Raw genomic sequence first — 23,387 nt, forward strand, 5'->3', positions numbered from 1 at the left:
TGTAATTTTTATTATCTAAATATTTTTGCAAAATGCAGAATTAAAGCATGAAGCACAAAACCCACTTCCATTTAAGACTAATCGGATGAATAATTTTCAACTTAATGTCTGTATTTGCAGGAATATTCTCTTTTAACTTACTGTACTTTGATAGAACTTAATTATATAAGAAATACAAATGCTTTTATGCTGAATGAAAAAATTCAAGTCTTCTTTCCTAAAGACTTCAGATCTGTTCACAGAAGTACTTTTTCCAGTTCAGATGGAGAAACATGATCTTTATCACTCAGGAAGTCAGTAATTATTTAAAAAACAAACAGACAAAAACTCAACACACAAAAAACATCCAAATAGAAAATGTCTTACGAATCCTAAGCCACCATTCAATGCTTGATCTGCTGTTGAAACGTTAATTAGAAGCTTTGTACTTAAGGGATGGGTATTAGCCCAATGTTCTGTTCTTACGTTCTTTAGAAAGTCCAATACAATTAGAGTTGTTTATTTTCTGCAGAGGTGATATTTCCCACTGCAACTTTGCTGTTAAATATAAGCAAAGATTGCACTTTTCTTTTCTCTGGAAGTAATCCTTAGATATAAAACTTGAAAAATGCTTTAAATCACATATATCTTCTATACACTGTTAGTGAATTTTTAAATGTGTGCAGGTGTAAAGAGCAACAGACTTTCTGTCATGGTATATTGCTAAAATGGTATTTTTAAAATACCATTCTCCTGAACTGCATTCTCATCTCTTTTCTTTTTCTTAATTTGCAGTGACAGAAGCAGAAGCTTTGTTCACAGGTGGTGAAAGCTGGCACTTGGCAGTTCAGTTCCATCTTGAGTCTGCCTATACATTTTTGTTTTACTATGAATATAAAAAAGCTAAGCACTGTTTCAATATGGCTAAAGACATAACAAAACTGCAGATTAACCTTACAGGTAAGTTTTGCTCGTAAAGTCTAAGAGGATGATTGGCTGGACCAAACTAATCTATGGCTTGTTGGGGCTTTTTGTGACATATCTGATGAATAAATAACTGCACTTCGAAAAAGCTTGATGTTTAACTGGTAGGCCTTACTTGTCTTCCAAGAGTTAGTATTGCTTGGAAGAGAAATAGGACATCTAGTTAAAAAATCATTCCTGAGTGGTTATTTGTGGAGTTGGGCTATTATAAGCATTCTTCCTAGTGTTTCATGTCAAATTCTATGTCTAGTTGCATCTGCTGGTGTCATGATGAATATTTTTTGTGTTGTTTTGTTTTATTTGGAGACACTTATAAAGGTGTCTGCATGATGATTCGATGCAGTCTTTCACCTTTTGTGCCACTAGCCTAGATCTACTCTGTGTAAATAGCTTTTAGAAGTTCACTCCCAGGACTGGTATCATCATGGAAAATAAGTAGGGAAGTTAAATTTCTGATGAACAGAAATCACAAGGATTCAGTCACTATGGAGACTTTATAATTACCCTTTCAGAACCTATTCTTTGGTGTCAGGAAGATCAGAGTGCTGCACTTAAAACCTTCCATGTATAGATATTGATCTATGGTCTAGCTGGTCCTGCTAGGCAATCAAAATGACATAAAATCACACCTTTTCTTTGTGAGAACTTATGATTGTACCTGAGTAGAAATGGAAAAAATCTTTATCTAGTTTTTTCTTGTAGACTTACTAGTGGAAAGTGCTAAGGAACTGAAACTTGCAGCTTCCTTACTTCTTATATCCCTGTATGTCACAAGGCTCATGCTCCTTCATATCCACGTTGGAGCTGCAGCTAATCCATCCTAATGAATCATTTTAATAATTTAATTTAAAAAACCCAAGCCATCAGCAGCAAAAAAAAAAAAAATCCTAAAACACACAAAAAACCCAAATAATAACCCAAAGAAACACAAACTCTCAGAAATTATATGAAACTCCATGCTCATTTATTCAAAGGTTTTAAAAGCTTACTTTGAAAGATGTGTAATGGAAATAAAACATTATAGTTTATATCTGAAGGAATCTATACATTTCAATTGATCCTGTCCTCTTTTCCCTGTATGCAACAAAATCTGTGCATGTGGTGTGTTCCAAGTGTGGCATTCATTGCCAGCTTGGTATTATAAAGTACTTTTCTTTAAAATGAGTCAAAAATTTTCTTTTTTTTTTTTAATAAAAACATCACTACCTATGATGTTACTCTAGCTATAAAAATGCAATTAACTGAGAATAAGTAAAATCAAAGAGACAGTCTTCATGTTGTATTTTTTTTTCCTTTAAAGGAGATCTTCAAATTTTGGATTAATAATTTCCTTAAACCTAACTTAGAAAAAGCCTTCTTGTTTGGAGAAGGAAAAAACGATTGGATGCAGTGGAATTATGTATATTTTTATTACTTTACCAAGAGGTTATGATAGTCCCAGAGAAAGATTGTGGTGATACAGTATCTTGGAAAAATGTTGTGAAACTCCTAAATGTTTTGTGGTTTATCTCCATAAATCTATTAACATAGTTATGTCTAACCTGAAGGCAAATGAACTGAACTGAACATGTGGGAATTGTTGGCATTCTAGACAAATTCATTTGACATGCATATTTGGGCTAAATGGGAGGAATGTTGCATCATCGAAAAAGACTTTGGTTTAATGTAAAAATCCAATCTCTAGCAAAGACATTTTTAAGGCTTTTGGGAGGGGTTTCCTTTTTAGGAAAGGATTTGGAGAGGTTTATATGCATTAATGGTTGTAATCCTTACTAGTTGAGTATTGTATTACAGCATGGAAATATATATTGTTCTTAAAACAGAGTTTTTAGGACCAATATTTTCCAAAGTTATTTCAGTAATATGTGAATAAATCATACTTGGTTTGTGTAAGTTTTTTAAGTCCCATTAATCCAAGTATGTATAGTGTTCATCTTTTATTGAAAAGCATCATTATGCTCCTCACAATGAGTCATAACCATCAATAACTCTACAAAGCAATTTCCAATATCCTTGTTGCATATAAATTTAGTGAAATGAAGAGTAGTAATCCAAAATAAATTTAAGATCAACAGATCTAGAGGATTGATAATGCTGAACTCTGAGATCTGTTTGTTTTTTTCATACCCAGTAACACATCTCTGGGAACTTGTAATATGAAGCAGAAAGTAAAGTTTCTGTTTAGGTTCCTTTTACTTTGTGAGGATATACCATAGAATGTTAAGGGTTGAAAGGGACCTTAAAGATCAAGGATAGGGACACTTCTCAGTACAGCAGGTTTTTCAAGGTGTTATTCAGCTGGCCTTGAACACTGGTGGTAGTGGTATAAACCAACAAATTTTTTTCTCAGCTTTAACACATGTGATACATCTTTTTCAGGTAAAAACCAGTATTTTGTCCCTGTAATAGCAAGGAATTTTTAAGTTTAAAAAATGCAATGGGAGGTGTGAGAGCATAAACAAATCACAGTTTCTGAGTAGTAGTAAGCAATTTTATTGGTATCCAGAATAAGTTTGCAATTGTTTCCTTCAGCTGTTTAGGCAGTAAGACATAATAGGAAGTGAATTATAGCATAGTGATTTTCAAACAATATTAAAATAGAGAATTGAAGGCCACTGTGTAAAATTAGTATGACTCATTAGCCAGTATTTTGCTCTGTGTGTCTCTCTGCAGTATGCGGTGTGATTTTCAAAGTGATATTTTTAGAACCTTTTTCATTTCTTCGTAAACTCTTAATACAGGATGTCGCAGACATCTTTTGTGAAAATCCTTTCTTAGGATTTTTGCCTGCTGAGAAGCTGAGAGGTTTCAGCAACAAAATGTAAACAATGGTTATCTGCTGCTGTGGAATGCATCAGGTGGATTCTTGATTGGCCCATCTTGGATGTTTATAGTTAATGGCCAGTCAAGGCTGAGCTATCTCGGACAGAGTCCGAGACAGCTCCTTTTGTTATCATTCATTCTTTTCTATTCTTAGCTAGCCTTCTGAGAGGAAACCTTTCCTTCTATTTCTTTTTAGTATAGTTATAATGTGATATATATATCATAAAATAACAAATCAAGCCTTCTGAAATATGGAGTCAGATCTACGTCTCTTCCCTCATCCTGAAAACCCCAGTGACCACTGTCACAACAGGGCTTTTCCACTAAAAGGGGTAATTGGCAGAAATGGAGAAATTGGTCTAATTTCTGGCTTCCCTACTCATCTCTTTCCACTTTCAGGAAGAAAAGTGTGTGACTGCTGTTTCAGTCCCTCTGCTGGATGAGGCTTATGGACAATGGCCTCATCCTCAGGCCTTTGTCACATGAGCAGTCGATCGTCTTTACCTCAAAGATTTTATATACTGAAAATTTTTCAAAATTATCACAAAGATAAGGACTTAATAATTGGCTCTGCAAAAGCAGCAGATGGATTGCTAGCAGTGGATTAGCTCTCATTCCTCCATTTTACACTGTCTGAGCACTGTATCACAGTAATTATGAACAAGCAAACCTTCAAATCTTATAGAGTAATTTTTAGCTCCATTTTGGCTTTGATTAGGAGCTAAAATTCTGTTATTTTAAGTTATTGTCCTGAAATTACTCTTTTATTTCTCTGCATTTTGCAAGCAAGTTGCTAACAGAAGAGGAACAAATGTGTTTTTCCTTACAATTTGGTATCAATGTCAATTACCACCTTAAAAACTAATAAAAATTGTCAGTGGGTCCAATAAGGAACTGAAGAAGCAACACTGAGTGGAGTTTCACATTGTGCATTCTGAATATTGGTTAATTCATTATAGAGCCTTCACTGGTTTGCTGTTTCGCTCACTCCCAATATTACTTTTACGGTATCTTACATGCCATATTCCGGTAACATCATGTCTGTGATCCTTCTTCAAAGGATCTAACTCTTCAGATGAAGATTTGAAATATTTACAGTGATGGCCTGTAAGATATTATTAAGGTGTTATGGGATTTTCATTTGCATAAATATCTCCATGTAGTCACTAACTTCTAGCAGGTGAATTGAATTGAACAATTGTTTCTGGTTTATTGCTTGGAAATAAGCAGGGAAGTGATGAAACTTGATGACTATGAGTTTTCAGAATGCTGGGTTATGGGGAATTTAATTAAAAGCAGCTTTGCAAGACCTATATAGCTGTGTTTGTGTGTTTGTAATGTGTATTACTTTGTATGTTTGCTGGCAGCGAGAACATTGCAAAGAGATCAAGCAGAGGCTAACCGCTTCTAAATTTCATTGGTTAATTCTCCGTGTAGTTCTCTATTTTGTCTGGGGTTTTTTGTAGTAACTCTCTAGTATACTATTAGATAACTGGTTTTTAGTGTTCTTAATGGTGTTTAGTGTTACTAATATAAACATATTTTCTGTAGGTGCTTTGGGGAAGAGAACACGATTTCAGGAAAAATACGTTGCACAGCTTATTTTGGATGTCCAAAGAACAGATGGATTCTTCCTTCCTCACAGTGAACTAAGTCCAGCTACAACACCTCTAGAAAGCTTGACAATAGTATGTATCTGAGAAGAATTGTTTTAATGTCTTTAAATGAAAATGTTCTGAGGCTTTTGTTGGGTGTCTTCTAGGGAAAAGTGTGTTGTTCCTAGAGAAACTTAGCTGGGGTTTTTGAAAGTTCATGAAAGAACTGTGGCTCAGTAGTTTGCCTAGTATTAAGGGACATGGGGTAAAACAACATATGAATGTCTGCAAGACAGATGTGGCTACTCAACTAAGAGCATGTTTGCAAATGTGATCTTCTACAGTTCATGCATTAATTTTTAGTGACTAAGAATGATGGAGCTAGGAAAACAGGTGAGAGGCAGATTTTCAAAGTAGCCTGCGAGGTATCACAGGATTTCAGAGATTCCTGTGTTCTGACAGACGTATTCAGTTACAGTGCAAAGATAGGAAATTGCTCTACTTATTCCTGTGGCATGAATTATGTGAGTTGGTCCTACTGATCTTAAGGGTGTGCATGATGACTTCAATTATAAATTGTTTGAGAACCACTGTATTGATTTAGGATGGCATTTTCCCCCCATAAGGAGATTTAAATTTATTTGAACTTGCTATAGAAGCTGGAGATTAATTGAGCCATTATGGTCCCAAGTTTATTCTTCAAGTAGGAAAACCTTAATTAAAAAATATTGTGCCTTGGTAGACTTCCAGGTCAAGCAGGGATCTTAAGCAAAAAAAATTGTCAATACTTCTCTATTTCTAATTGAATGCATCAATATCTCAGGAGACTAATCTACATTTTTCTTGTTTGCCCATTACCACATCCTTGGTGTTGCATTTGATTTGATGAAACAAGGTTGACTACACGTGTGACAATTCAGGCTTATGGTAGAACTACACATGGCAATGCCTTATAGGATAGTGAGAGCTCAGGGGAGGCTGCGCTGCCTGGTGAATGTCCCACTTAGTTATAAACTTCAATTACAACTTACCTAGAAGTAAGAAGTAAGAACTAAATGATAGGATGCATTGTTCTGAGAGTTCCTAACTGGGATATTGTTTTAGTGTTTTTTCCCAGTTGCTCACAAATTTCTGAAGTATTTGCTCCCAGGTCGGTTGCTGTGAAAGGAAAGCCTCAGGCTTGAGGTAATGCTTAAGGACTCTTGATATGAAGTGGTATGTTAAAATAGTTTGATCAGTTTTAAACAATTCAGAGCTTTTTTTATGTTTTGAGGAAGTTCTTTTTATATCTAGGAATGGAAATCATGCTTTAAAGCTCTGTCATGCAGTTACAGTTGAGTTCAGTTGATCAATATTTGTAGTGAAGCTAAAGTAATTAGTACCATTTATACAAGTTAGATTTTTAAAATTATTTAGGCCTGAAAGAGGAAATTGTAGTTTATGTTACACCTGATGAAGTATTATTATACTAGTTCTAAAATAATTTTCTACTGGAAGTGGTAGATAATAGTCTAATACAGTAAGAAGAAAATTATGGTAATAAATTTGACTTTAAAACTGTGAATATCTTCCTAATCCTCTTAAAATAAAAACTTATTTCCTTCACATTCTCTGTCAAATCACGATTTTCTTTCATTTATATAGTGCTAAAATACTGTTGATGAATTCATATAACTCACTTCAAAGCATTCCTCTTTGCTCTTTGTTCTTCTGTGGACCTTCATTTTGATCTTGCCAACAGAAGATATGAATGAGAAACAGCTACTACTGGAACACTGAAGGGAAATTAATAGGAAATTTGAAAAACTGTTAATATAAATCCATTATCTGTTTTTAATAGTTCGTAAAAACTACTACTGGTAACTAAAAATCAGTAGCATGATAATTGGTTTCAGGACCAGTTGTTTTGGTTTGGGTTTGTTTTTCAAGGGAAGAAGGAAGGAGTAGTATTACAGCTACTTCCTTTTTGCTCGCAGCCAAGGAAATCTTTCATTGTTTTCAAACAAACACAGATTCTATGAACATGTTAATTTGCACTTTTCAGACATAGATTATATTATTTTCTTCAAGTTAAATAAATGATACAGAGTGAACTACAGGTAGCATGTTTTTTTGTAAAACTAAAGACTCTTTAAATAGAAAGTGTGTTCCAGAAGTCATAGCTTATGTAGTTGGCTTTTCCTGATACATAAAAGAGATGTCCTTAAATTCCCAGATGTCCAAAGTGGCTAGCCTGAAAACCCACATTAATGACCATAACATCAATCTGTTTCAGTTGTCTGTACATATATAATAGAGGATGAAATTGTTGATAATTCTATGAGCAACAGTTTGAAAACAGAAGCTGCCTTCAGGCTTATTTAAATAGAAAATTGGTGTTAGCTAACCTTGCAGTTGTTCTGAATGCTGTTCCTCATGCATAAGAAACAATATATTTGTAAGAGAAACGTTTTGGGTGATAATTCCTTGTACTGCTTTCATTACTTAGTTATTCTATCATAATGGTAAATTACTTTCCACGGTGTCATTCTTTAGTGGTAATATTATTCTTTTTCAAACAAGTCTATATTTTTTCATATTTTGAAGGCATAATTCTGTCTATTTTAAAATATTCTTTTTTTCTTCCAACAGAATTATGATTTAAATGATGACACGGTGCTTAATGAGATAAAATTAGCAGATGCTGATCAGTACCAGGTACCTGATTTGTGTGCAGAAGAGCTTGCTGTAATCCTTGGAATATGGTAAGTTGGTTTATGGTTCCTTTAAAAAAACTCAAAGAAACAACTGCATGAATCTTTGTTACAATGAAATAATGAAATGGTGAGTTGAGGGGACATTTTTTCCTTATTATATAGTCTGGCTAAAAGGCTAAAAGATTTGCATTAGAGATGGATAACATTTTCAGTTCTCTCACAGCGAGCTGTAGTGTCCAGTTCAGAATTTTAGCAGTATTTCATTAATAGCTGTATTGTTGTTTTATCTTTAAAAAGCTTTATATACTTTGTGCTTCAGGTTAGTTACATTTCAAATATCAGCTGGCATTAGCTACCATACAGGGATAGCACTTCAGTGAATTTTGAAAACATATTTCAGATTCTGCAGTTGGCAGCTTCCTGTGAGGATCAACCATCAAGCAAATGCCCTCCTACTCACTGAAATGGGAATGCTTGTATAAATTCAGTGTCTTTTGCTAGTTAAAAACTATAGTATAAAGTCCTTGTGATTCTGCACCTTGGTTTTTTTCCCCTTTTAGAAAGTATATGCTACATGGGTTTTGTAAATAGCATGGGAGAACAAGAGGCAGGCTTGAGGTCTGAAGATCAGAAGTTATGGCATGTTAGAAGTATAATGTAGTCAGTCAGTGACTTTGGGTGCAATGTTCACCATCGCTGACTCTCAAAGTGCTTTTCTGATCTGTGAGTTGCAAAATGGTGGAATCTGTTAGATCCAGTTTGAGGACCATGTAGTGAACAGTGGGTTGACATAAATTCTTAGCCCACTCACTTTTAATCTTCCACACTCTGACTCAAGTCAAGGCAAAGCTTTTCCCTTGCTGAGGACCATTTTCATGAGCACTGTATTTTTTTACACAGTATTGTCTTATGTTCAGGTTATATAATCTTTCCTGTTCCCTCCCTTCTGAAGGAAATTTTAATTTACCTACTGCTCTTTTTCTTTTCTTTTTTATAAGGGTACAATTGAGTTTTACATTGGCTGGCTGCACAGTAGGTTTCTTGATCACAGTGTTTGAGTTTGAAACCATCACTGTCATGTTCTGAGCAGTGGCTAGGAACCATATTGCCTGCCAGCTGTGTTTGGCAAGACCAAACTAAAGACAACCAACTAAACCAGATTCAGTGTTGCTTCCCTAAAGGATTGGTAAATGCCATTTAGTGGGTAGGGTGACGTTAAGTGACTGAAGCTGTCTCAGTCAGAGATGGAGACAAGATTTGAGATCCAACTGTGTTGCAGAAAGGGTGTTGTAATAGGATGCCAGCTTTTAGAATTCTTCTTGTAACAGAGTAGAGTTTAGGCTTGGATTGCTGGCTGTACCCTTGGTGTCCATACCAGCTATTGGTATGTCAGTTTGTGAGGAAGCATAGACATGTTAAAGCATTTAACAGCATTGGCTTTTAGCAAAACATTCTTCTCAAGCCTTCTTCTATAGCAGGTTCTGTGCTTTAATGCATGAGGACTGCAATTCTGGAGGGTAAATGCTTCATTTAATAATTAATAAGTTTGCTTTAGAATTCCTGTAAGCTGTTTCATTTTTAATAGCTTTAGCAATGTTCCTTAATGTTTTTCATCTTTCAAAATCAGTTTTTGAAACATGTAGTCATAATCCAGAAAGTGATGCTTTGATGACTATTAATTCCACTGTTTCAAATATGGGTCATTAAGTCCCAAAGTTTGTAACTCATTAGTTAAGCTGGATACTTTATCCATTAGGCTGTCAAGTAGACCTGATTAATCAAATTTAAGAATTGGTTGTGAGCTGCTGACAATTAGCTTTTGCTGTTTTACTAGAAAATACCTTTTTCTGCTGCACAGTGCATCTTACTCCAAGGCTCTGTTTAATCTGTCTAAAGAGTGTCTGTTTCTCATTTTCTTTCCCTCTTTTATTTCAATAAACTCCTGAAGACAAGATTCAAGAGCGGTGAGAAAATAGCTTACTAAACTGAATGATGTGATGATTAGTGACTTTTCTTCATATTGTTATGAAAAGATCCCTCATCATACATCTTACGTAGTAGATCCTAAATTCCACTCAGATTTCAACTCCTCAGATTCTCTGGGATGAACTGGTTTATCTCTCCTTGAAACCAGAACAAATACAGGTCATAGAAATTAAATTTTCATAAAGCAGTCTGACAAGAACTAACAGTGTCATTAGAAATGCTTAAAACCAAGGTAGAATTCTACTCTACATTCAGATTCAAATTATAGCTTTAAATTTGATTTGACTCAGTACAGAAAAATAATTAAAACAATTTAGTTGTTATTCTGTCTTTCAAGACTTACATTTTTGCACTTACTTGTCTTCAGGCTTTGTAAATGGATGTAGCAGAAATGGAAATCGGAGATCTATTTTAGCACTGTTTTTATCTGGTAGAGCTGCATCTTTGAGCTTCCAAAAGCAGTGACAAAAATTGATCTAGAATATGAAGAGAATTAATCCTTCCTGCTTGAAACAATTTATTTTTAGGATGATGAAAAATAAGTTCTATTTTTGTCGCAATTTAACTGTCCCTTGGTTTACCTGTGCTTTTCAAAGGCTGTGGTCATGTCATTTAACATTCTGGTTGCCTAACTGCTGTTGAGTTGCTATAATCCTTGAACTTTTCTTGCTGCCTTTTTTTCCTCTTTTTTTTTTTGGTTGTCCCCATCCCCCCATGCATAGAGAAGCTTGCTGTTTTTTACCTGAAGTCAGTTGACTCGAGTTGACTACATCCAGCCGACTAGGAGTCTGTCTGCTAGCAGCTGACATTAGGTATGATAAAAAGGTTTAACTGAAGCAGTGAAATTCTTTATGACTTTCCTGTTTGCATGAAATTTTGCACAAGGCAGGGAAAAACAGTGAGATAGAAATTCTGATAAATATCTATATCTATATATAGATATCTTTCCTAGCAATGTTACCTAAAACTTTCAAAACAATGCACCAACAGCATAGAGTTCTTTTTTTTTCATGTGGGGAGATGAGGGAAAATGTATTGAAGCAATAGTTAATAAACTTTCCTTTATTCCTTGTGGCCACAGTCAAATAACTTGTTGAAGCTGATGGTACTGTGAAACATCAGCATAAATGGTATGAAGTGTGTGTGTAACCTCCATCATGGGAAGTCAAGGGAACAGACTAGGTAACAATCAGTCTGGAGAGGTTGCAGGAAGAGCTGGAAGAGCTCTCAAACCACCTTCTAGAAATTGTTGTCAGTAGTCTCTGTGTATTTAAGTAGAAGAAATCATGCCTGAATAACCAGGCAAAGTAATCTCCAAAGTAAGTTAAGTAATGTAGAGGACGTAATTTCAGTCTGTAACCTATTATCACAATAAGTATCTTTGCAATTTTAGCCTAGAATGTGAAGCCTGCTACAGAATTTAGTGTGATAAATTTGGGCTTATGTATGTAGCCATTATACAGGTTTGGTGATGATCCATCATCTGTGGTACAGTTTAGGATGTGTTTTTACTTGATATCTTTGGTTTTAACAGGGAGCTTGAATTATAGCTTTTGTTGGTTTTTGTGCAGTTTGGTGATATCTCTTATAGTATGTTTGTAAATGTTGTGGAGCTGTTGTATAAGGAAAACATTCACCCACAGATTTGCAAGCCAGATTTCTTTATCATCTCTGTTAGCATATCCAACTCTGAATAAAATAATTTTAATTCTCACATCTGTGTTTTCTTCTGATTTTCCCCTGTGAATGGTTCAAGGTAATCGTAATGCTGGTTAGTGAGAGATGGACTCTTGTGGTCATGTATTTTGAGTGACTAGGAGGGTGTTTGTCTGAGATAACCCTTCAGCACTACTTTAGCATTAGTACTTTTTTGATTTGTAGAATCTGCATTCAGTTAGTTATAGGATTTTAACTCAAAACAGATCTCTGTGAAAGCAAACAATAGATTTTAAACTTTTTTTAGGATTAGTGAAATTGTTATTCCCATAAGCTTAAACCGAGGAAGACATTTCACTTGACGATGGTGTTGGGAAGGTACTTATAAAATATCTTAGGCCCCTAAATGGTTCTTTATTTCTGTGTGTTCTAGGTCTAGGTCATTTTCTGCACGTACCATACTCCCATTTTTCATTTCCAGAGTGTCCTTCAGATTTCTGCAAGTTTGAAAAATGTGTTCTGAATAATGTTATTCTAAAGATGAAATCAACATTGTTTAATTTTTCTTTTCTCTTTACAGTATAGACTTCCAAAAGAACAATCCAATACACAAATTGACTGAAGAGGAACTTCTGGCTTTTACTTCAGTAAGTAACTTACCTGGCACTTAATAAAATAAACGTTTTTTCACTTAATATTTAAGTACCAAGCAATAATCTGTCAGTCACCCTAATCAGGAACCTGTTTGGAAACCAAATTTGTGTTAGTAGTCAGATGTTTCATTAATTTTTTCTTATTTCAAGAAATTAAACTATGCTGAATTTTAACATTTTTCTCAGCCATCATCATGCAGGAAAATCTTGACATCTAAAAATTTAATTTCACCTCAAAACACCAAACATTTTCATGTGTTTAAGTTTTATTCACTATATGAATTATAGCATAATATGTGACTAAATAATTGTACAGCAAACTCTTCTTGTGACATTAGTGTTGAAGATGCTTTTCTTTAAACACTGTTCAAGAAGAGTCCTAAAGCAATTTTGGCTTTATTCTGTCAGATTTATTCAGTCTGTATCCGATGTTCTGCTTAGACATGTTTCTTCCCAATTCAGTGGCTGATTTGCTCCAGAACAAATCTGTAACTTGCAGTGAAGCTTTGAAAATTCTCAGTATTTTTAATGTAATAATTTCTTATTATTTTTTTACTTAAGGCACAATTTGCTTCTGCCCTGATCTTTTCTGCTTTTGTGAGGTTTTCAACATTAGTTTAGATGGCACGATGTAGGGGGAAAGGCTTGTCATTATGTTGTCTTTTTTGCCTATTTTCCACAATGTTAGACTTAAGTTTGGGTGCAGGAAAGAGGACTTGCTCTCCTACCTAAGCCTTGTAGTAAGAGACTGTATTGCTGTAGTAGTGTCATCTGAAAAGGTAAATTAGGGGACCTCGGCAAAAACCCCTTGTATTTCACTTGAGCTAGAATCTTACTACTGACAGTTGTAGTTCTGTGAAAAGACCAAGGACAGTAATCTAAGGTTAACTGTAGTAATGTTTGGCTGAGGGTTTTTTGTAAAAGGAGATTGTCTGTGAAAAAAGATAATCCTAATCTTACTAGATAAATGTAAAATAGGTTGGTTTAGAAGTACTGTTTATTTAGGTCCCTCTGCTAGTACAGTATTTGTAAGAAGGGATGCATGAGGGAGTTCAGTGAATTGCTGTAAAATTGTTTTCTCTTTGGGTTTTGTAGGTTTTCTCTTTGCTAGTACAATGATTGTAGTGCCATAATTCATCATTATATAAATTTCTGAAGTATTTTGTTTCGAACTACAGTTTCGTTCTGGGTTTGCCGCACTTTGTTTTTGGATTTTTTTTCCCCAAAAGGTAGGAACAGAGAGTAGGAAAAAGTTGAAATGTAGAAAAAAATGAGACTGTGCACTCTCCTGTTGTAGTAATTGAAGTATCCAATAAGAATATTAAAGAATGATGACCATTGAAGGGGAACAAAAGATTACAGAAATATTAAACACATATGAAGTAAGGAAATTTACACACAAAAGAAGCCTGTAGGAGTGACACCAGACTGATGGACTGAGTACTGCAAGCTTTTTTCAAAAATGGTGAAACTATTACAATACAGTTTTCCCCCCAAAAGTAATGTTAATGAAATTTTAAGGCGTGCATGTAATTTCATTAAGACAAACCCTGCCATTTTTGTTGTTAAAATAATGTTAAAACAGTATATGAAACTATGTAAGTAGGGTTTTCTGTGAAAACTCAGAACTTTGCTTCTCATACTTTATTTCCTAACTCTGTGGGCTATTTTTTGTATACCCCTTGCTTCAGTCTCCTCACTACCACTGTTGTTCACATCATTATTGGGTGGAAAGCCAGCTATTATATACTTGAATCTTGAGATAACTTCTCCATTTATTCTGGCATTTTTATATTAAATGGAGTGATATTGTGATAATAGAATATCTTTAACAAAATTGACCCTACTCCTGTAGTGGTCTACTTCCAGAATAAAGCAAGTATATACTTTAAATATTTTTAAAGTTTTACAGCAGAGTAGAAAAAGTCAAGGAAGGCTGTGCACTAGGGAAGAGATAGTCAGCCTTCCTGTCATCCTTGATCTGACATTGCTTGACAGATAACCTGTTAGAGCAGATGTAAGAGATTTGATGGGTGAATTCTTCATCATGATGGGAAAATCATACTGCATTTTTCTGCCATCTAGTGGCTGATCCCTCAAAAATCACAGGACAGCTGATTAACTTACTCTCTAATTATTTTATTGCAATCATTATGGGGAGCTTATGTTTTCAGTTATTTACTTATATTTTTGAATAGCTGCTAAGTCAGCTATGGCTTGCTTCACACTTGTAAAATTAGCAGCCACTGATCTTAGATCAGTTGTTAGATCTCCAGAGAAACAGCGGAGAGATCTGTGTAGGCATCCCTATCTCTTTGTGCTCAGAGTGGCAAAAAAGGAGGATCTATGGCAGTAGATGAATAGGTATGTAGATCTTAATAGTACTGCAAAATTCAGTCAACAGCAGTGACAGAAAGAAGTAGCTAGTAGTCTAAATATTAGAGTAAATAGTAATTTACTGAGGAGTAATAATTCTCTGTATCAGAGTAGTGTTCTTTTAAACTTTCACTTCATGTTTCCATTAATTGGATGTAGGGACACAATTGAATCTTAGAATTATTTTCTCTTTTGATCTTGACCTGTGGTCCCAATTCACAAAAAGAACAAGTATGAATTGTAGTATCACCATCCCAGATCTTTCCTGGAAGCCAAAAGCAGAAATCAGATATTAGCTTATATGAGTTCTTTTCAGTAAATGTACCTTTTGTGACTCTTGCATCTAAGCCTGTAATTGTGAATGGGTGCTGCAGAGTTTCATGATGAAATCTCTGAGCTCTTCTGTGTCTCTGATCTGAGTCATTGAGACAAATCCATCCCTGTGTTCCCTGGCAGTAGGGGTGTTCTGTGTCCGTGTTAACACAGCCTTGGTTCCTTCAGTGTCTGCTACCTGAGTAAATTAAATGGCACCATAGCTCTTAGCACTTGTATTTAAGGTATTTACCAAGCTTTGGTACTGCCAAAACAGGCAAATGAGCGCAGTATCAATGCTCCTCTAGTAATTTCTTTAGCATCAATCTGCTCTGTGTGTGTGTGTGAGCAGGCATCTTCTCAGCCTACATGTGGATTCCTAAATCTGCAGGCTGGTTAGATGGTTGTCATGCATTCATCTGATATCTACTGAAATTCATGTTTTCCTCAGAAAAGCAAGGCATTTCAAGTTATCTTAGGAAACTTGAAAAATTACAAGGCATTTTTAATTGTTCAGTGTATCATCAAGAGATCCTCTTGCTTTGGGCACTGCAAAACAAGTGCATGTGACATGCAATTTCTCTCAAGCAGAGAGAAGTAAGATCTAGGTAGTACAAGAGGGAAAAGATGAGCAAATGGATCTCAAGTAGATGATGTTATCCTGCCTTGTACTAGGTGCAGTTTGGAAAACTGACATTCTAAGACTCCCTTTTATATGTGTAAAAGTTGAAAATTACTGGATATGGAAGAGATATCTATATCTGTTAAACAACATAACTTGTAATGCTAAAAATAACACTATTAATTCACTGCTTGGCAACTGCAGTCAACTACAAAAGGATTGCTGCTTTTAATTTACTGGAGTCGCTTGGAAATAGTTCCTGTTGTCCTAAAATCACTGTCTTTTGTAAAAAAGAATTGCTTTCAGTGTTGCTCATTTTTGAAGCAACTTGTGAGGGTGTATGTAGTCTCATTGATTGGGATAGCAGCTCTCATAACAAGAATTTGGACTTGAATTTTGAGATGTTCTAGTGAAATCTCAACCCCTGAGTATAATACTTCAACTTTCAAGATGTTCATCTAGAAGTGAAATTAGATGCACTAGAGTTTTTCTCTCCTTATAGTTCAATTGTTGATACAGTATATTTACATGAGGAGTAATGCAGCTTGCATTCTACATTTTAGTGTAAGATTAAACACAAAATAAAACATGACTTTTTGTGGGGGATTAAATATTTTTTTTTCATACTTAATAGTTTAGGGTAACAACTACAATTTTTTAAAATTAAATCTATTATGGTAAGCACTTGGTCTCCTAAGAAAGCTAAGATATATTTTAGCAATCAAATATCATACAAGCCACATCAGAGACACAGTTATGTAGTTGGTGAACTTTCTGATTACCTAACTGAATATTGCACTCAAAAGCAATTTTGAATGCAATTTTAAGAGAGAGATGGTGGGGCAGTAAAGCAGTAGTGACACTCAGTGCTTCTTGGTTCCTACAGTGTCTGCTAGCTGACACTGTAAATTAAATGTAAGTAAAGTAAAATAAATTAAATGGCACCATAGCTGTTATCATTTCTATTTAAGGTATTTACCAAGCTATTTACCATTTTAAGAGAGGGATGGTGTGACAGTAAAGCCGTAGTGACACTCAGTGCTTCTCTGGTAGAATTACTGGTTTCTTCCTTTTAATAAAATTTTTTGCTGGACCTTTCTGTGTAGGATGTATGAAGTAAACGATGCAAGAAACCAAAGAACTAAATCAGTGCTGCCTTTATGCTTTTACATTGAGATTTTGTAGATTGTTTACTCCCAGGTCCCCAGATTAGTTTTCCCCACATTAGAATAAATGTGCTTCATTACCTTCTTTAATTTCAGTGGTTCAGTGGATTATTTTTAATGTGAAAATACAATTGTGAAGTTCTGCTGTATTTTATATTGGTCAGTGGTTTTTCCCTTGAATTACACAAGTACATCACTGAGCTGTAAGTCACTGGTCAAAATACTTTTTTCTAAAAAAAAAAAAAAAATCCTTTTAAGAAATGAGCAAAAGTAAGCCTTAAAATAATTTCTGTTAAATATTTGTTGTTTGCATTATTTCAAATAGGTAATGCAGGTCAGACAGTATACCAAAGAGGAGATGAAATGAACAACAGTGCTATGTAAGTGTGCATGATATTTAAAAAAGAAAAATCAAAATTCTATTTAAGGCTTTATGGAGATGTTTTTGATGTGAACGTAAGTTTTACAACTGGGGACTGCAAACTATTTCTGAAATGTAAAAAAATGTTCCAGGAACACATGAAACATCTGTTTGAGAACTGATAAGTATTCCTTTGTTATAATTTTAATATTATGCAGTTCTTGCAGAGAAATAGAGAAAATATTAAATACTGGATGGTGTTGCATTTTTCTCTTGCAAAAGAGAAAAATGTTTTCTTTAAAACAGAGGCTAATAAGATTAGACTCTGCAATACAAGTTCTTGGAGCTTCTTAGAAAGCTTATACTATAGCTTATAGTTTACATACTGGGAAAACAATGTTTTGTAGTCTAATATGACAGTCCGACAAATATCCAAGATTAAGGAGCTGCAGCTGGTCCTTAAAATTACCCATTCCATCTGTTGAAGCCCTTGAACAGTCCAGGAGAAATGGTTTTGGTGGTAAATGTGATGAGCACTTAGCCCAGTGTGGGAGAATATTACTTTTTTCCCTTATTAGTGTATTATGATCAAGGGACATTGAGTGGCAGCAGCAGTATTAACCTGTAGGGGACTGAGAAGAGAAAGTAACCAGCAACTGTGAAGGAGAAGTCTTGCTTTGTGCATCCCACGTCTTAGACCCGTCTTAGATATTTGTATCCTTTGGAACCTATGAAAGATGAGAAGGAAGATAAATAGAACCACGAAAATTTAGTTGCTTTGGTTTCTTAAAATTCTGAGCCTTCTCAGGATTTATGGAGAGCTGAACAGTCTTTTTTTAATAAAGTGGTGAAAGAGGGAAAAGGAAGCTCTGGCAGTTCTTCTCTCTGTGGACATTTTGAACAGGTGAGGATAACTTTCTAAAGAGGGGAAAAAACCAGGGTAATAACTTGTGTCTTGCTTGGACTACAGAATTGAAGTTATTTACCACCTTCTAACAAAAATAATGTATCATGCTGAAGTTCTTCCTGTAATACGGAGAGGGATACTAAGGTCCGATGGAGGATTTGGAGAATGTGGAACGAGTCTGCAGAATCCAAGGAATACTATGTATTCCAAAGATAGACCAGATGGGAATGTTTTTCCGCAGTGTTGAGCTACTGATTCCATAAAAGACTGTTTGTTTTTACTAAGGAGTTTTAGAATGGTTGGATTTTTTTTTCCAGAGGTGGGCATTTATTGAGTGTAATAGAAGCTCATGTTGTATGGTACCTTTGAAAATCACAGTGAAGGATTACAGTGCACATTTTATTGAGTGTGTGTGTATGAATATGCATATATGAATACTTTTTCTGCTTTTCACTGTAGAAAGGGGCTTTGGGAGGAGGGAGTAGAAGGTGGAAATGGAAATGCTTTGCTTTTCTCATCTTTTCTATGGCATTTGTGATATTAATGTGAAACTAGAGAGCAATCAAATCACAGCATACGATATTTTTCATGTTAAGCCTTCCTATCAAAACTCTATAAAACTAACATGCCAATTTGGTTTCTAAAGAGAAGTTGTTTATATAGCTTAAATAAAAGCAGTGCATTTTTCTCTGCTGAGAAAATGGCTGCAGTTTTTTTATGTTTTATACGCAGCAAGAGTATTGAAAAGCTCGTTAAGAGTGCCATGTGTCTCTACTGCTGTAACTTTTGTGGCTTTATAAAAAGTTTCTTTCACTTCTCTAAGCTGTGTTGCCCATTTTGAATAGCCTCTGTTGGTTACAAGATTATAACACTGCAAGGGCTTTCTCTCAGCAAAGCCCTGCTAGTTAACTAGTGAGACTTTTTTTAAGTAAATGTATTCAAAACTAGTCCATTCTTTTTTTTTTTTCTTTCATTTATTTTTTTTTTCTTCTCAAGACTTTATTCAAAAGTCTGAATCATTTTACAGGAATGTCAGGATCTAAACACTTGCTAATTTAGTGCATGTATGCCTTCTGGCCCATCACACAGTACTGGGAAATCAGATTGAGTGTAGCAAAAGAGAAGCTGCCTCTTTCTGCTGCATGTGCAGAGACGCCACTGGATCTCTTGGAAGCTTGTTCAGAAAGCATCTGGTACTGGGGTGTGCAGTGTTTGTGGGTAGGAGACAGACCTGCTGTTGTCAGTTATGTTTGCTGCATTTAGATGTTTCAGGGTAAAGTAACTGGGTGCTGTAGTACATGTGTTGCAGGGCAGGGGCGAAGCTTGCATTCCATTCCAAAACTGTGATTAAGTAACAGTCTGTCTGAAGTTGGTTTATTTTACAAAGTATCAGATTTCAGTATAATTGACACTTTTATCCCTTTCAACTTTGTTCTCCTCTGTGGTCTACATTCTTCCCTCAGTCCATGGGATCCACAGCTCTGCTTGAATTATATCTTGCAAGAGATGATTCCTGATTTATTGTGTGCCTTTCTGAGCAAGAAATTTGGGACAGCCTTTCCTTTCTAACATGGTGTGCTCTTTTGTATAATCAGTACAGAATTACTCAAGCAATAGATTTTAGTGGGCTCACTGTAACTGCGCTGGTAAAAGAACATGGAAATCATGTTTAAATATTAATAGATTTTTTGCCTGTCTAAGGGTTTGAGAAGTTAAGCAGACAAATTTGATGACAATAACATTTTTTCCCACAGCAGCCCTTTCTTTTCCCCCTCCTCCTTTATCTATCAGCAGCTCACTTATTTTTTTCTAGCTGCCTCTCTGACAGCCAGTTGACATGTCCCAGGCTTCCCTTCCCCCTCTCATGTCCTTCACCAGTTATAACTATTATAATTTACTTCAGCAAGAAAATTTTCATTGCAACAAGAGGGTGAAATAAAACCCTCTATTCAGCAGAATGCTGTCTGAGGTATCATCTGAAGGAAATAAGGCATTCTCTCTGTTCTGTCTGATGCTTAGTAACCTCTTTTTGGTGAAGTTCTTATGATCAGTTCACGTGTTATCAGTACTAGCAGTCACTTTCTTTAGTGACTTATATTTTGTGTATAATTCATAATTTTTAGTGACTGTTTTGCTGGAGAGGGCACAGATGAACTAAACAAGTCATAAATCCAATCCTCCCTTTTTTCAAAGTAAATTTTTTACTACTGTATGAGGAAGAATTATTCTTAAAATTTATATAGCTATCATAATGTCTTGCTCTCATCTTCTCTACCTACCTAAATATCATCCCTTCATTTGTTTTTCTTCCTAACCCAATACCTCAAATATTATTCTAATCTTGCTTGTTCCGTAGCATCTGAAAAAATAAAGGTGATTGAATTCTTGTTTGCTAGTGGCTAAACAACTTGAGTTTAATCTTCTCTGATGATATCATGTCTATGTTTCAACTGGAAGTAGAATATTTTTCATATCAGTTCACCAAACAATCTTTATGTTCTATGTTAAAGATTGAATATAGAAAAAATAACATTTTTTGTGACTTAATACACTTTAGGACAGGTTTGATTATAATGTCATAGTCTTTGATTGCAGTCATGAAATATTGTAGTCATGAAATATTGCAGTTCCCTCCCAAGGTGTCTGAAATGTGCAAATCTGATACTTATTGATTTATTTGTCGTCAGTATAATGTCACTGTCCTGTTGTTCTTGGTTCTTTTGCATGCAGTGAGAGCTATTTTATTCTAGCTACTTTGGGAAAAATATAATACGAACTTGATAAGTAATAAAACTAGCTTACTCTGTTTCTGCATGACTTTCTTTTTCCGTTCCCCCATAATTTGGGATGAAAAACTGAAATGGCTCCAGTGATTCTTCCTTTCCTTAATTCTTTTTTTCATATTGAAGTTTAGGTAGCCAAGCTACTGGGAAGGATTTCTAAATGGTATTTCCTTTTGTACTTTTCTTGACAGTTCAATATTTTTGAGCAAAAAAAAAGTTTAAACAAGTTCTAAGTCTATAAAGCAATGGGCTTTTGAAAGGAGATGTAATGGAGAAAGATTTGGAGTAACTATTTTTGAAAAACTTTCCAAAGAAACACTTAGAACTTTTATTCATGGAAATACTGCTTTACTTGCTTAGTCCTTCCTTGTTTGAGTAAATCCTGTTCTGTTTAGCAGTGATCTTGGTTATGGTTTTGGGCATTGTCCTGCCCTTGTATGAGGAGTTGGTTGGCTTCTGTATGCTGTGGAAAAACATGGTGCCCTCTGGGTTACTGAAGGACAAAGATTAAGGAGCTCTGATTCTGGTATTTCCACAGTATTTTCTTTGTTTAATCAGAATCAGCACATTTAAATAGAAAAATGGAACTTTGAGGTGCTGTTTGCCAGAAAGTAAGGTGTTAAGGTTAAATTAATTTGTGAAACATTTAAATACATTTGTGTAGAGGGTGTATGCGCATTTATTTTACACATATTTATAGAATGCTTGAATTCAAGTACTGATTGCATATTATATGACTAAAGGGGAAAATTTTTAGTCTTGCCAGTAGAACCTCATTGCTCAGCTGGATTTTTTTCCTACAGAAATAGATTTTTACTGGTATAATTTACAGACCCCTAAAGCAAAGTATTATTTTTAGTACTTATTTGTAACATCAAATATGCAGGAAAGCTTCATAAGGTAATTCACATGCAGTGTTTGTGAGCCTTATGAAAGGTACTTTTCCAGTTATGCAAATACATGAATAAGAAAGGTTTATATTCTATTGATGAAGGTTAACCCATTGCATCAGGAAATAGAACCAATGCCAACTCATTTAGTGGGCTATTCAAGCAATGTCTATCATAAATTACATAAATGATAATTACTGTGAGAAATTTCAGACTTTTTCTGGTATAACTTATATGCCTAGAATATAGTATATATGATAATATGGTATAACATAAATACTTTTGACATGTTTGGATTGGCTGCATTAATCAGAGCAAGCAGAGCTGTTAGTTATGAAGACTATTCAAATAAAGGCAAATAAAATGTTTAAAAACATTGTGTTCTGCATGTTTGAATTTGCAAAAATGGTTTAAAATATTTGCACTAATGTTTTTCTATCTGGGAAGCTGAGATTTGAGGCCTTTTCTGAACAGAAATAAAAATCATGACACTAGGTATTAGTTGATATATTTTGACATATTTGAGATTTTACTGTCTTGTCTATATTATCCTCATGCATGTCTTGCATTAATTAAATTGGAGCTTGGGCTTTTTTCTTCTTCTTAAAGACTTCATGTCTTGTTTCAGCTAGATTTTTCTTAAGTACATTTGTCAGAATTCATTGGGCAACACATTCTCCAATGAATTCTGTCTAGTCTAGGCGAAAGATGAGAGAGAAAATATTTTTACAGATTTCTATAAATAGACTGTGAAAGATTTTTCTGTGCTATAAGATTAGTTGTTTGATTTCATAATTGCAACACCAGGAGAGGGAAAACATATGTCTTGGGTATTGTATCTAATTTGGTTTTTTGTTTGCTAGAAATGATGTTTTCTTTGCTTTTTAGTTTAATACCTATCTGTCAAAGCATTACTGTTTTGGAGTAACGGAATAAAATATGCTTAGAAATATGTTTATGATTTTTTTTTTGAACAGCTTGCATGGTCTGAAGCAGTTAGCTTAGTAGTAAGAGTCAGAAAGCAAGTAGGACATTTAAAGGCTGGGGTAAGGACACAGTTCTCATCTTACAGCTTATTGTGCAAGAACTGCAGTGTTTGTCTTTATGTGTCTGTATATCGTGTGTCTTTTCCTGATCTATAATAGGCAAGTGTTCATTTCTGTGCGTTGTAGCTGTAATAAAGCTGGGAAGTTGCAAACCATAGGGGCACATAATTAAAAAGATTGCCTCTTTTGTTTGTTAAAGTGTCTATGTAGCTACTTCAGACTAGACATAAGGTGGGCATTTTTTATGAAGATGGTGGTGAAGCACTGGAACAAGTTGCCCAGAGATGTGGTGGATGCCTTACCCCTGCAAACATTCAAGGTCAAATTGCATGAGGCTTTGACCAACCTGTTCGAATTGAAGATGCCCCTGATCATTGCAGGGAGATTGGACTAGATGGCCTTTAAGGGTCACTGCCAACCCAACCCATTCTATGATTCCTTGTCCAGTTTTCATAGTGATTTTAATAACTGCTGTGGTTTCTGTGCATAGTACACTGGTCAGACACTAGACTGCCGTGTTTGAATCTTAATCAATTACAGCTCATGCTTGTA

The 23,387-nt window shown here is 34.9% G+C and overlaps 1 protein-coding gene across 1 annotated transcript in view; it reads left to right on the plus strand.

The window, feature by feature from the left end:
* The window catches only part of TTC27 (tetratricopeptide repeat domain 27), a 126,976-nt gene that overhangs the window by 35,012 nt on the left and 68,577 nt on the right, over positions 1-23,387 (plus strand). Inside the window, exons 8-11 of the mRNA XM_005416251.2 lie at positions 775-939; positions 5,338-5,474; positions 8,013-8,125; positions 12,300-12,366. Coding sequence (XP_005416308.2) covers positions 775-939; positions 5,338-5,474; positions 8,013-8,125; positions 12,300-12,366 — 482 coding nt within the window. The remainder of the gene's footprint in view (positions 1-774; positions 940-5,337; positions 5,475-8,012; positions 8,126-12,299; positions 12,367-23,387) is intronic.

Source organism: Geospiza fortis, unplaced genomic scaffold (genome assembly GCF_000277835.1).
Source record: "Geospiza fortis unplaced genomic scaffold, GeoFor_1.0 scaffold41, whole genome shotgun sequence".
Lineage (NCBI taxonomy): Eukaryota > Metazoa > Chordata > Aves > Passeriformes > Thraupidae > Geospiza > Geospiza fortis.